Raw genomic sequence first — 13339 nt, 5'->3', positions numbered from 1 at the left:
TCTCAGTTCTCAACAGTCTCTTATGCTTTGGCTCTCTCCCACTCTAACCTCTTTTTTTTTTTCCTTCCCCTCCCCCATGGGTTCCTGTTAAGTTTCTCAGGATCCACATAAGAGTGAAACCATATGGTATCTGTCTTTCTCTGTATGGCTTATTTCATTTAGCATCACACTCTCCAGTTCCATCCACGTTGCTACAAAAGGCCATATTTCATTTTTTCTCATTGCCACGTAGTATTCCATTGTGTATATAAACCACAATTTCTTTATCCATTCATCAGTTGATGGACATTTAGGCTCTTTCCATAGTTTGGCTATTGTTGAGAGTGCTGCTATGAACATTGGGGTACAAGTGCCCCTATGCATCAGTACTCCTGTGTCCCTTGGGTAAATTCCTAGCAGTGCTATTGCTGGGTCATAGGGTAGGTCTATTTTTAATTTTCTGAGGAACCTCCACACTGCTTTCCAGAGCGGCTGCACCAATTTGCATTCCCACCAACAGTGCAAGAGAGTTCCCGTTTCTCCACATCCTCTCCAGCATCTATAGTCTCCTGATTTGTTCATTTTGGCCACTCTGACTGGCGTGAGGTGATACCTGAGTGTGGTTTTGATTTGTATTTCCCTGATGAGGAGCGACGCTGAACATCTTTTCATGTGCCTGTTGGCCATCTGGATGTCTTCTTTAGAGAAGTGTCTATTCATGTTTTCTGCCCATTTCTTCACTGGGTTATTTGCTTTTCGGGTGTGGAGTTTGGTGAGCTCTTTATAGATTTTGGATACTAGCCCTTTGTCCGATATGTCATTTGCAAATATCTTTTCCCACTCCGTTGGTTGCCTTTTCGTTTTGTTGGTTGTTTCCTTTGCTGTGCAGAAGCTTTTTATCTTCATAAGGTCCCAGTAATTCACTTTTGCTTTTAATTCCCTTGCCTTTGGGGATGTGTCGAGTAAGAGATTGCTACAGCTGAGGTCAGAGAGGTCTTTTCCTGCTTTCTCCTCTAAGGTTTTGATGGTTTCCTGTCTCACATTCAGGTCCTTTATCCATTTTGAGTTTATTTTTGTGAATGGTGTGAGAAAGTGGTCTAGTTTCAACCTTCTGCATGTTGCTGTCCAGTTCTCCCAGCACCATTTGTTAAAGAGACTGTCTTTTTTCCATTGGATGTTCTTTCTTGCTTTGTCAAAGATGAGTTGGCCATACGTTTGTGGGTCTAGTTCTGGGGTTTCTATTCTATTCCATTGGTCTATGTGTCTGTTTTTGTGCCAATACCATGCTGTCTTGATGATGACAGCTTTGTAGTAGAGGCTAAAGTCTGGGATTGTGATGCCTCCTGCTTTGGTCTTCTTCAAAATTACTTTGGCTATTCGGGCCTTTTGTGGTTCCATATGAATTTTAGGATTGCTTGTTCTAGTTTCGAGAAGAATGCTGGTGCAATTTTGATTGGGATTGCATTGAATGTGTAGATAGCTTTGGGTAGTATTGACATTTTGACAATATTTATTCTTCCAATCCATGAGCAGGGAATGTCTTTCCATTTCTTTAAATCTTCTTCAATTACCTTCATAAGCTTTCTATAGTTTTCAGCATACAGATCCTTTACATCTTTGGTTAGATTTATTCCTAGGTATTTTATGCTTCCTGGTGCAATTGTGAATGCAATTTATTTGTCTTTCTGTTGCTTCATTGTTAGTGTATAAGAATGCAACTGATTTCTGTACATTGATTTTGTATCCTGCAACTTTGCTGAATTCATGTATCAGTTCTAGCAGACTTTTGGTGGAGTCTATCAGATTTTCCATGTATAATATCATGTCATCTGCAAAAAGCGAAAGCTGGACTTCATCTTTGCCAATTTTGATGCCTTTGATTTCCTTTTGTTGTCTGATTGCTGATGCTAGAACTTCCAGCACTATGTTAAACAACAGCGGTGAGAGTGGGCATCCCTGTCGTGTTCCTGACCTCAGGGAAAAAGCTCAGTTTTTCCCCGTTGAGGATGATGTTAGCTGTGGGCTTTTCATAAATGGCTTTTATGATCTTTAAGTATGTTCCTTCTATCCCGACTTTCTCAAGGGTTTTTATTAAGAAAGGGTGCTGGATTTTGTCAAAGGCCTTTTCTGCATCGATTGACAGGATCATATGGTTTTTCTCTTTTTTTTTGTTAATGTGATGTATCACGTTGATTGATTTGCGAATGTTGAACCAGCCCTGCATCCCAGGAATGAATCCCACTTGATCATGGTGAATAATTCTTTTTATATGCCATTGAATTCGATTTACTAGTATCTTATTGAGAATGTTTGCATCCATATTCATCAGGGATATTGGCCTGTAGTTCTCTTTTTTTACTGGGTCTCTGTCTGGTTTAGGAATCAAAGTAATACTGGCTTCATAGAATGAGTCTGGAAGTTTTCCTTCCCTTTCTATTTCTTGGAATAGCTTGAGAAGGATAGGTATTATCTCTGCTTTAAACGTCTGGTAGAACTCCCCTGGGAAGCCATCTGGTCCTGGACTCTTATTTGTTGGGAGATTTTTGATAACCGATTCAATTTCTTCGCTGGTGATGGGTCTGTTCAAGCTTTCTATTTCCTCCTGATTGAGTTTTGGAAGAGTGTGGGTGTTCAGGAATTTGTCCATTTCTTCCAGGTTGTCCAATTTGTTGGCATATAATTTTTCATAGTATTCCCTGATAATTGTTTGTATCTCTGAGGGATTGGTTGTAATCATTCCATTTTCATTCATGATTTTATCTATTTGGGTCATCTCCCTTTTCTTTTTGAGAAGCCTGGCTAGAGGTTTGTCAATTTTGTTTATTTTTTCAAAAAACCAACTCTTGGTTTCGTTGATCTGCTCTACAGTTTTTTTAGATTCTATGTTGTTTATTTCTGCTCTGATCTTTATTATTTCTCTTCTTCTGCTGGGTTTAGGCTGCCTTTGCTGTTCTGCTTCTATTTCCTTTAGGTGTGCTGTTAGATTTTTGCATTTGGGATTTTTCTTGTTTCTTGAGATAGGCCTGGATTGCAATGTATTTTCCTCTCAGGACTGCCTTCGCTGCGTCCCAAAGTGTTTGGATTGTTGTATTTTCATTTTCGTTTGTTTCCATATATTTTTTAATTTATTCTCTAATTGCCTGGTTGACCCACTCATTCGTTAGTAGGGTGTTCTTTAACCTCCATGCTTTTGGAGGTTTTCCAGACTTTTTTCTGTGGTTGATTTCAAGCTTCATAGCATTGTGGTCTGAAAGTATGCATGGTATGATTTCAATTCTTGTAAACTTAAGAAGGGCTGTTTTGTGACCCAGTATATGATCTAACTTGGAGAATGTTCCATGTGCACTCGAGAAGAAAGTATATTCTGTTGCTTTGGGATGCAGAGTTCTAAATATATCTGTCAAGTCCATCTGATCCAATGTCTCATTCAGGGCCCTTGTTTCTTTATTGACCGTGTGTCTAGATGATCTATCCACTTGTGTAAGTGGGGTGTTAAAGTCCCCTGCAATTACCACATTCTTATCAATAAGGTTGCTTATGTTTATGAGTAATTGTTTTATATATTTGGGCGCTCCGGTATTCGGCGCATAGACATTTATAATTGTTAGCTCTTCCTGATGGATAGACCCTGTCACTATTATATAATGTCCTTCTTCATCTCTTGTTACAGCCTTTAATTTAAAGTCTAGTTTGTCTGATATAAGTATGGCTACTCCAGCTTTCTTTTGGCTTCCAGTAGCATGATAAATAGTTCTCCATCCCCTCACTCTCAATCTAAAGGTGTCCTCAGGTCTAAAATGAGTCTCTTGTAGACAGCAAATAGATGGGTCTTGTTTTTTTATCCATTCTGATACCCTCTGTCTTTTGGTTGGCGCATTTAATCCATTTACATTCAGTGTTATTATAGAAAGATATGGGTTTAGAGTCATTGTGATGTCTGTATGTTTTATGCTTGTAGTGACGTCTCTGGTACTTTGTCTCACAGGGTCCCCCTTAGGATCTCTTGTAGGGCTGGTTTAGTGGTGACAAATTCCTTCAGTTTTTGTTTGTTTGGGAAGACTTTTATCTCTCCTTCTATTCTAAATGGCAGACTTGCTGGATAAAGGATTCTCGGCTGCATATTTTTTCTGTCTAGCACACTGAAAATCTTGTGCCAACTCTTTCTGGCCTGCCAAGTTTCAAAAGAGAGATCAGTCACAAGTCTTATAGGTCTCCCTTTATATGTGAGGGCACGTTTACCCCTTGCTGCTTTCAGAATTTTCTCTTTATCCTTGTATTTTGCCAGTTTCACTATGATATGTCGTGCAGAAGATCGATTCAAGTGACGTCTGAAGGGAGTTCTCTGTGCCTCTTGGATTTCAATGCCTTTTTCCTTCCCCAGTTCAGGGAAGTTCTCACTATGATTTCTTCAAGTACCCCTTCAGCACCTTTCCCTCTCTCTTCCTCCTCTGGGATACCAATGATGCGTATATTATTTCTTTTTAGTGTATCACTTAGTTCTCTAATTTTCCCCTCATACTCCTGGATTTTTTTTATCTCTCTTTTTCTCAGCTTCCTCTTTTTCCATCACTTTATCTTCTAGTTCACCTATTCTCTCCTCTGCCTCTTTAATCCGAGCCATGGTGGTTTCCATTTTGTTATGCATTTCGTTTAAAGCGTTTTTCAGCTCCTCGTGACTGTTCCTTAGTCCCTTGATCTCTGTAGCAAGAGATTCTCTGCTGTCAGCTATACTGTTTTCAAGCCCAGCGATTAATTTTATGACTATTATTCTAAATTCACTTTCTGTTATATTATTTAAATCCTTTTTGATCAGCTCATTAGCTGTTGTTATTTCCTGGAGATTCTTCTGAGGGGAATTCTTCCGCTTGGTCATTTTGGATAGTCCCTGGCGTGGTGAGGACCTGCAGGGCACTTCCCCTGTGCTGTGGTGTATAACTGGAGTTGGTGGGCGGAGCCGCAGTCAGACCTGATGTCTGCCCCCAGCCCACCGCTGGGGCCACAGTCAGACTGGTGCGTGCCTTCTCTTCCCCTCTCCTAGGGGCGGGATTCACTGTGGGGTGGGGTGGCCCGTCTGGGCTACTTGCACACTGCCAGGCTTGTGATGCTGGGGATCTGGTGTCTTAGCTGGGGTGGGTAGGCAAGGTGCACGGGGGCAGGAGGGGCAGGCTTAGCTTGCTTCTCCTTAGGTGATCCACTTCAGGAGGGGCCCTGTGGCAGCAGGAGGGAGTCAGATCCGCTGCCGGAGGTTTGGCTCCGCAGAGGCGCAGAGTTGGGTGTTTGCGCGGAGGGAGCAAGTTCCCTGGCAAGAACTGGTTCTCTTTGGGATTTTGGCTGGGGGATGGGCGGGGGAGATGGCGCTGGCGAGCGCCTTTGTTCCCCACCAAACTGAGCTCTGTCGTCAGGGGGCTCAGCAGCTCTCCTTCCCTTTGTCCTCCAGCCTTCCCGCTTTCTGAGCAGAGCTGTTCACTTATGACTCCCAGACGCTAAGTCGCGCTTGCTGTCGGAACACAGTCCGTCAGGCCTCCGCTTTTTGCAAGCCAGACTCGGGGGCTCTGCTTGGCCGGCGAGCCACCCCTCCGCCCCGGCTCCCTCCCGCCAGTCCGCGGAGCGCGCACCGCCTCGCCGCCCTTCCTACCCTCTTCCGTGGGCCTCTCGTCTGTGCTTGGCTCCGGCGACTCCGTTCTGCTAATCCTCTGGCGGTTTTCTGGGTTATTTAGGCAGGTGTAGGTGGAATCTAAGTGATCAGCAGGACGCGCGGTGAGCCCAGCGTCCTCCTACTCCGCCATCTTCCCTCTCCCTCCCGGAATATTGGATTTAAATCTCAGTTGTTCTTCCGGCTATTTATGTAGCATTGGCTGCCCAACGGAGGGTTTGATTTCCTGTATTTCGTAGGGAGAGGCCACAACTTGCCTCATATGACACTCACTGAGATGACCATGAGCAAAAGACAGACAGTAACAAGTGGGGGTGAGGATATAAAAATTAGGACCCTCGGTACCGCTGTGAGAATGTAAAATGGCGCTGTCACCTTGGAAAGCAGTTGAACGGTTTCTCAAAAATTTAAACCTGCCGCCACCGTATGACCCTGTCATTCCACTTCTAGGCACGTCTACCCAAGAGAACGGAAGTAGAACTCGTACACAGAAGCACTGTCCACAATAGTCAAAAAGTGGGAATTATCTAAATGCCCATCAAATGATGGATGGACAAATAGAATATGGTATATCCACACAACGGAAGATTATTTAGCATTAAATGTATGTTAGCATTTAACTTAAGTATCGATGTGGCTGGATTAAAATCTATGTCACAGCATGGATGAACTCTGAAAACATCACGCTAAGTGACAGAAGCTGATTGAAAGAAGAACACATATCATATGATTCCATTGCTATGAAATGGCCAGAATAGGCAAATGCCTGGGGTAGGGGGCCGGGGGAGGATAGGGTGAGGCAAATATTCTACAATTAGATTGCTATGATTGTTGCACAAGTCTGAAAATACACGAAAAATCACTGAGTTGCACAGTTTAATAGGTGAACTGTATGGCATGTAGGCTATAGCACAATAAAGAAAATAAACATTTTTAAAGAGGTGAAATAAAGACATTTTCAGGAAAAGAGCGAAAGAAATTACTGTCCGTAGGCATGCATTACACGAAATAGTAAAGAAAACTCTTCACGCAGAAGGAAAACAACACTAGATAGAAATTTCAAACCACACAAAGAAACGTAAGAGCACAAGAAATAGCGTAAGGCAAATAACTAGCATCAAATTGCAGTGTATTCTATAGCAGCCGAGAAAGTAAAAGCACTTACAGCAAAATAAGACAGTAGAGGTGAATCGCGTAAACATGATGCTGAGTGAAAGGAAGCAGAAACAAAAGGCTGGAAATGATCTGAACCAATTTCTATAAAATACCAGAAATGTAAAATCCACCTTCAGTGTTAGATGTCGGGTTAGATGTCCTGGGGCAGGAGAGGAGTTGTGTCGGATGTGAAGGAGCGTGGGGGAAATTTTGGAGATGTCTCCAAAGTTCTGTTCTGAATGTCCCTTACATAAAAGTTTATTAACCTGTGGAAGTTCACGGCGTGGCACACTTATGTCCTGCACGGTTCTCTGCATGTAAATTTCAATGCCTTTGAATATCGGTGGTCTACCATCTAGCTTGCACGTTTTCATTTCTTTGCCAAGTTGTAGATTCCATGTAATACAAGGGTTGTGGTTCCAAAAACAGTAGCTGCACGTGGGTCATAACGTACTCGAGTGTAGCAGAACAAAAAAAAAAAAAAAAAAAAATCAGAGTGGGTGTAAAACAAACTAGGAAACAGGCCAGAAGAAAGGAGAATGTTCTCGTCTATCATTTCTGAATGCTTTGCTTTCTGTTTTCCATGGAAATTTTGGTTCTGCTATATTTAACGTAAGCGTGGAGGAGCTGGATGAGAAAGGAAGATGATGGCTTTCTCAGAAGTAGGAAGTAGGAAGGGATAGAGTGAAAGCTTCCCGCTCCCTATACATGTCTAAGGACCATATAGAGAAGTAATAGTTGCAATACACAATAATATAGAGAGAAAAATGGATACAGAAATAAGAAAGGTGAGGCATTAAAATATAGGCAAAGAAATACTAAAGCAGTCTCATCTAGAAATGAGGATCATGATTTCTTCCCTCTTTGTTCCAAGGAGTTTTGAAAGTTACATATATATGTGTGTTTATATGTTTGCATACTATATATATATATATATATATAGAGAGAGAGAGAGAGAGAGAGAGAGAGAGAGAGGGAGAGAATTTTTATAACTTCATATCCATATGCTATACATAAGAAAAATAGTTTCAATGTTCAATTAATCTGCATGGCTAAGAAAGGTCTTATATTTGAGGTAATTGTTTGAACACCTAGAAAATGTAATAAATGTATGAGGAATCTTAAAAGATTCTGGGAAATTTGTGACTCAGAAAAAAACTCTTATGTTTGTGATAAATTACTAGCCTTGGAATTCCAGGCCCCCCAAAGAACATCTAAGAAAGTAAAGGGTTAAATGGGGTCTTAGAACTGTATCATGTTAGCAGGGAAAGTCACCTAACGCTGGCTTACTTACCCACTACCGTTTGTGAATAAAGAAATAGAGATCCAGAAAAATCACTGAGAGCAGCACACAGTTAGTGGTTAATAAGGGTTAGTTGTCAGTTATTAGCCAAAAAGTGTTAAATGGCAAAGTGTTACATGGTTACGGACAAGTTGAGGCTGGTTGTGTAGGAAACACGGGTGAGTTCAACTGGTGTGGATCCAAGCATTCTAGAAAAGAGTGGGTTCCAGTAGTGATCAAAGTAGGGATCAAAATGTGTGAGTGATAGGAGTAGGTAAGATTGATTACATTTTTCATTCTTGGCATTTTTATTGATACTCAGCACGTTTAAACACTCGTTAAATTCTGGACATACAGTGAGTAACAAAACTGACATGATTTCAGACCAAATGCAGTTTATGGACTTGTAGGAAAGAATGACATATAATATCTATATAATAGCAATATCTATACCTATCTACATATACATATATAAGTTGTAGAACACATTTTGAAGAAAGCAAACATAATTCAAAAGAGAAAAAAATGAGTGACATACATTAGGTGGGCGTTCAAGAAGTCCTCTAGAAGTTAATGTCACTTGAAAGTGACATTTGAGCAGAAACTCACACAATGAGAAGGATTGAACCAAATGAAGGTCTGGTGGGAAATCGGTGCGAATTCTCGGATCCATTCAAGTCTTAATGCATTTGAAGAATGCAAAGAGTTCTGGCATAGGTACGAGATTGAAAGCCATAAGGATACCTCAAGCATCAAATGAGATAGGACAAAAAAAGACAGAAAAATTGATTCAGTGAAGAAGGAGAAAATCAAGAGATAATGATGCAATCAAAGCGAAGAGACCAACTTTTTAAAAAAGAACTGGTCGTGTATATCAAGAGCCCAAGAAAGATGAATATCATACGATTTCACTTATATATGGAATTTATGAGACAAAACAGATGAACATAGGGGAAGGGAAGCAAAAGTAAGATAACAGAGAGGGAGACAAACCACAAGAGACTCCTAAATACAGAGAACAAACCAAGGGTTGCTGGAGGGGCTTTGGGTGGTGGGATGGGTTAAATGGGCCGGCCCTTGTTGGGATGAGCATTGGGTGTTATATGTAAGTGATGAGTCACTAAATTCTATTCCTGAAATCATTATCACACTATATGCTAACTAATTTGGATTGAAATTTAAAATAAATAAAGAAAAATATATAAGAGGAAAGACAAGACGAGTCTAACAGATAAGGCAGCATGGAGGTCATTAATGAGCTTGACAAAATATTTTTTGAAAGCTCTGAGCCAAAGCCAGATGGCAGTGGGTTGCAAAATGTGTAGGGAGTGAAGACGAGGAGGTAGACTGTGTCATTAATCACGTTGAGAAGTTTAATTGGAAATGAGAGCATAAGAAATAGACCTGTAGCTGGCTGGGAATGTGTGCCCAGGGAAATATGGGTGCTTGTTTCTAAGAAGGAAGATTCTAAAGTATTCTTAAATGCTGAAAGCACTGATCAAGTGAAAAATGGAAAACATAAAGACGTAGGAAATAAAAGAAAAACATACTTTGAGAAGGCAAGAGGAGATGGGATCCATAGCATGTGCGATAATGGGAAGATTATTCAAGGCCAGGACCAAGGTACATAGAACGTTTCTGAGGCCAACCCTAAAATGGAAGAAGGACCTTGGTAGAGAGTCAATGGTGAGCCCTTGCTGACTTCTGGCAGATGGTCCTCTTGATGGCCTTAATGAGTTCCTTGTTACGAAGACTGTAGATAATTGGGTTGACGAGTGGTGTTAGTACAGAGTAGACTACAGCAAGTGTGCGGTCAAGGGTCAGGGAATAGCTCTTCTTTAGGCGCACATACATGAAAATGATACTCCCAAAAAAGATGAGAACCACAGTGAGATGTGAGGCACAGGTAGAGAAGGCCTTCTTTCTTCCTTCGGCTGTTTTTATCTTCAGTACAGCACTGATGATTCTTCCATAAGAAACCATAATAAAGAGGAAGGTGATAAGGATGATAAAGGCATTGATAGCAAAGTCCACAAGGACATTCGTGGATGTGTCCTTGCAGGCCAGGCTCAGCAGAGGTGGAAAGTCACAGAAGATGTGTTGAATTTCATTATAGCCACAAAAGGGGAGCTGGGAGACCAGGATGACTTCAGAAATGGGACACAGGAAGCCACAAGTCCAACAACCAGCAGCCAACTTGCCACAGAGTGTCGGGGTCATAACTGCAGGGTAGTGGAGGGGCCGACAGATGGCCAGGTATCGGTCATAGGCCATGGCTGTAAGAAGGTAGCATTCAGAGGCCCCTAGAGAGTGGAAGAAGTAGGTCTGAAGGAGGCATCCAGCAAAAGAAATGGTCTTCTTCTCACGGAGAAGATTGGCTAGCATGTTGGGGATGGTGGTGGCTGTATACCACAGTTCCAATAAGGAGAGTATACTGACAAAGTGGTACATGGGTGTGTGCAGGGCCGCGTTCAGTCGTATGGCCAAGAAAGTGAGCAAGTTGCCGCAGAAAGTGAACAGATATGCCAACAGCAACAGGGCAAAAAGCCAGCCCCTGACATGTCCCACTTTGGGGAAACCAAGGAACACGAACTCGGCCAGGCTCGAATGGTTTCTCCGTTCCATGGGAGGCTGGGGTGGGGAAGGGAAGGAGAAGAAACTGAGTGGAGGTGACCGCCAAGCCCAACTCAACACTTCATTTCTCTTTATTGTGTTTCTAAATTTATTTAAAGGCCGCCTTTTATTACTCTTTTTTTCATTAAATTTTTTTTAATGTGTTTTTCTTTTTGAGAGTGAGAGGGGAGGGGCAGTGAGAGAGGGAGACACAGAATCCCTCGTTTCTCAGACCAGGGTGACTGAGAGGCTTCTCAGAGGAGGAAGCTCCAGAACTTTCCAGGCACAGTAGCAGTTAGTTAGAGAAATGAAGAAAGACAGTTCAGACAAGAAGTACATGGGCAAATGCTGAGCGGGAGAGAGCCAGACTTAGGGAAATGCGTGCTCTCCTCTATGGCGAGGCAACAGGGGAGGTTCCCCAGTGACCTGGGACTTTACCCCCTTAGGAAGAATGCCAGCCAGATGGCTGGCATCATCAGATGCAGTTTTTAAAGCATCACTGATGTTTAACTCTTCTAACCTCAGCCTCAGAGGTGAAGGTGTGAATTTGCCTTGTGGGTGTTTCTGGCGGAAAGAGGAGTGGGGTGGTTCACAAATCTGGTGAGACTGCGGACTCCAAAAGAACCGATCAGGTGGCAGGAAACATACATCCTGCATTTTCACAAAACTGATTGTATCACTAGAGGTTGGGGATACAGAGCTGGCTTGATGAAATTTCATGCCAAAAAAGTGTGGCGCATTCTAATTGTTTTCAGGCACAGTGTGCAGCAGATACAGAGAGACAGGGAGGGAGAGAGACAGAGGGAGAGCGAGAGGGGGAGGGAGAGAGAGAAAAGAAACCATCAACACAAAACATCGCAATGTGACTACAAATGCATAAAAATGGTGGCCAGTGTCAGCCATGTCATGCCCGGTAGAGGTCACGGTGCCTCTGGAGAGGGCTGTCCAAACTCTAGCTTCCATATTGACAAGCTGCTGTGTCTTCTTTTTGTAGTCCTGATGCTTGGGACAATGGTTTTCACATTCAAGGTATTCAATGAAACCATTTTTTAAATCAAACTAGTTAATATAACAATTAACGCAGCCCATACGCTTTCCCTTCAGCCCATACCACTCACTCAAACTCAAATGTTACTCCTAAACCCAAGTGCCCCGCGGTGCAAATAAACTTCTGAGTTTGAGATTTTAAAATGCTCAACTGATTCAAAGCAATCAGTGTTTAAGGCACTTCTCTTGGACCTCTTGGATCTGCAGGGAACGCGCATTCACCTCTCTAATTATAGGAGACAAATAATGTTAACACACAAATCTTTGCTTCATTGCATTTCCGACATCTGTGCCCCTCCTAACCGTGCGCTTCTGGTTTGCCCCTCTCTCTTTTTTCTCCACCTGGCCACTGTTTCTCGTCCTTCAATATTAGGTCAAGTGTCAACTCCTCAGTGAAGCCTTTCCTGACTCCCTTGTTCCTTCTTCCATGTCCTCGTAATGTTTACAGTGCCCGCTAAACACGCTGTAGTACCTTTATAATGAGTGTGCTCTTCCCCATGAATTGGCCAGATCCTTGAGAGTAAAGGTAGTACTTAATTAACTGCTGTGTATCCACACCAATGCCCAGAATAACAAAGCACAAACCTATGAACTCGTTAATGTTTTTCTAATGTGCTTGAACTTTTTTGTAGCCCGAATTTAACTTATATTTTTTAATTGCCCCTGAACACATCCTTCTTGTTGTCCCCATAGCATCATGGGCTCCATATATCTAAAGGAACTTAATGGGGCACCTGGGTGGCTCAGTCGGTACGGGGCGGACTTCGGCTCAGGTCATGATCTCACGGTTCGTGGGTTCGAGCCCCACATCAGGCTCTGTGCTGACAGCTCAGAGCCTGGAGCCTGCTTTGGATTCTTGTCTCCCTCTCTCTCTGACCCTCCCCTGCTCGTGCTCTTTCCCTCTCTCTCTCTCCCTCTCTCTCTCTCTCTCAAAAAAATAAATAAACATTAATTTTTTTTTCTACAGGAAGTTAGCATCATAATTTTTTCTTGCATCGCTTCCTGTAACCCTGTTGAAGAACCCATTACCCTTGTCCACCCAGAGAAGTTAAATTCAACAAGTATTCTTTATCATGTTTTGTGTGTAATTGTTATTGATGATGTGTTATCCTTCTGCCAATTAGCTTTTCTGAAACCAACTGTTGGTGTAGATCGGTAAGGTCTTGCAAACATGGAATAATTCCAGAAGCACCCACCTTCTGGATCTAAAATTCTTAGATCCAGAAGATCTAACCCCCCCAGTTAGAGACACTGCATACGCCCCTCTCTAGGTGAAGTTTTGTCCTTCTTTCTCTTTTTCTTTTTTTTTAATGTTTATTTATTTTGAGAGGGGTGGTGGTTGGGCAGAGAATCCCAAGCAGGCTCCACGCTGGCAACTCACAGCCCGACTCAGGGCTTAAACCCACAGACCCTGAGATCATGACCTGAACCTCAATCAAGAGTTGGACGCTCAACTGACAGAGCCACCCAAGCGCCTCTGGGTGAAGTCTTTTCAAATACGTCTGCTTCTGACATGATAAAACACCTCATGATCTTTGTATTCACCGTTCCTGTGTCATGAATAATTTTCACAGGAGCCCCCACGTTCTGCCCTCCGTGCAGCACACACA

At 42.5% G+C, this 13339-nt stretch overlaps 1 protein-coding gene across 1 annotated transcript; it reads right to left on the bottom strand.

Annotated features, from left to right (window-relative positions):
• Positions 1–9749: 9749 nt before the first annotated feature.
• Positions 9750–10694, bottom strand: OR6N2 (olfactory receptor family 6 subfamily N member 2). The gene has a single exon (XM_040452339.1). It carries the CDS (start codon positions 10692–10694, stop codon positions 9750–9752), a length of 945 nt encoding a protein of 314 aa, XP_040308273.1.
• Positions 10695–13339: the final 2645 nt, after the last annotated feature.

This window comes from Herpailurus yagouaroundi, unplaced genomic scaffold (genome assembly GCF_014898765.1).
Source record: "Herpailurus yagouaroundi ecotype Mexico unplaced genomic scaffold, PumYag 207, whole genome shotgun sequence".
Classification (NCBI taxonomy): domain Eukaryota; kingdom Metazoa; phylum Chordata; class Mammalia; order Carnivora; family Felidae; genus Herpailurus; species Herpailurus yagouaroundi.
The sequence above is the reverse complement of the archived record's forward strand: the minus strand, read 5'-3'. Positions and strand labels throughout refer to the sequence as shown.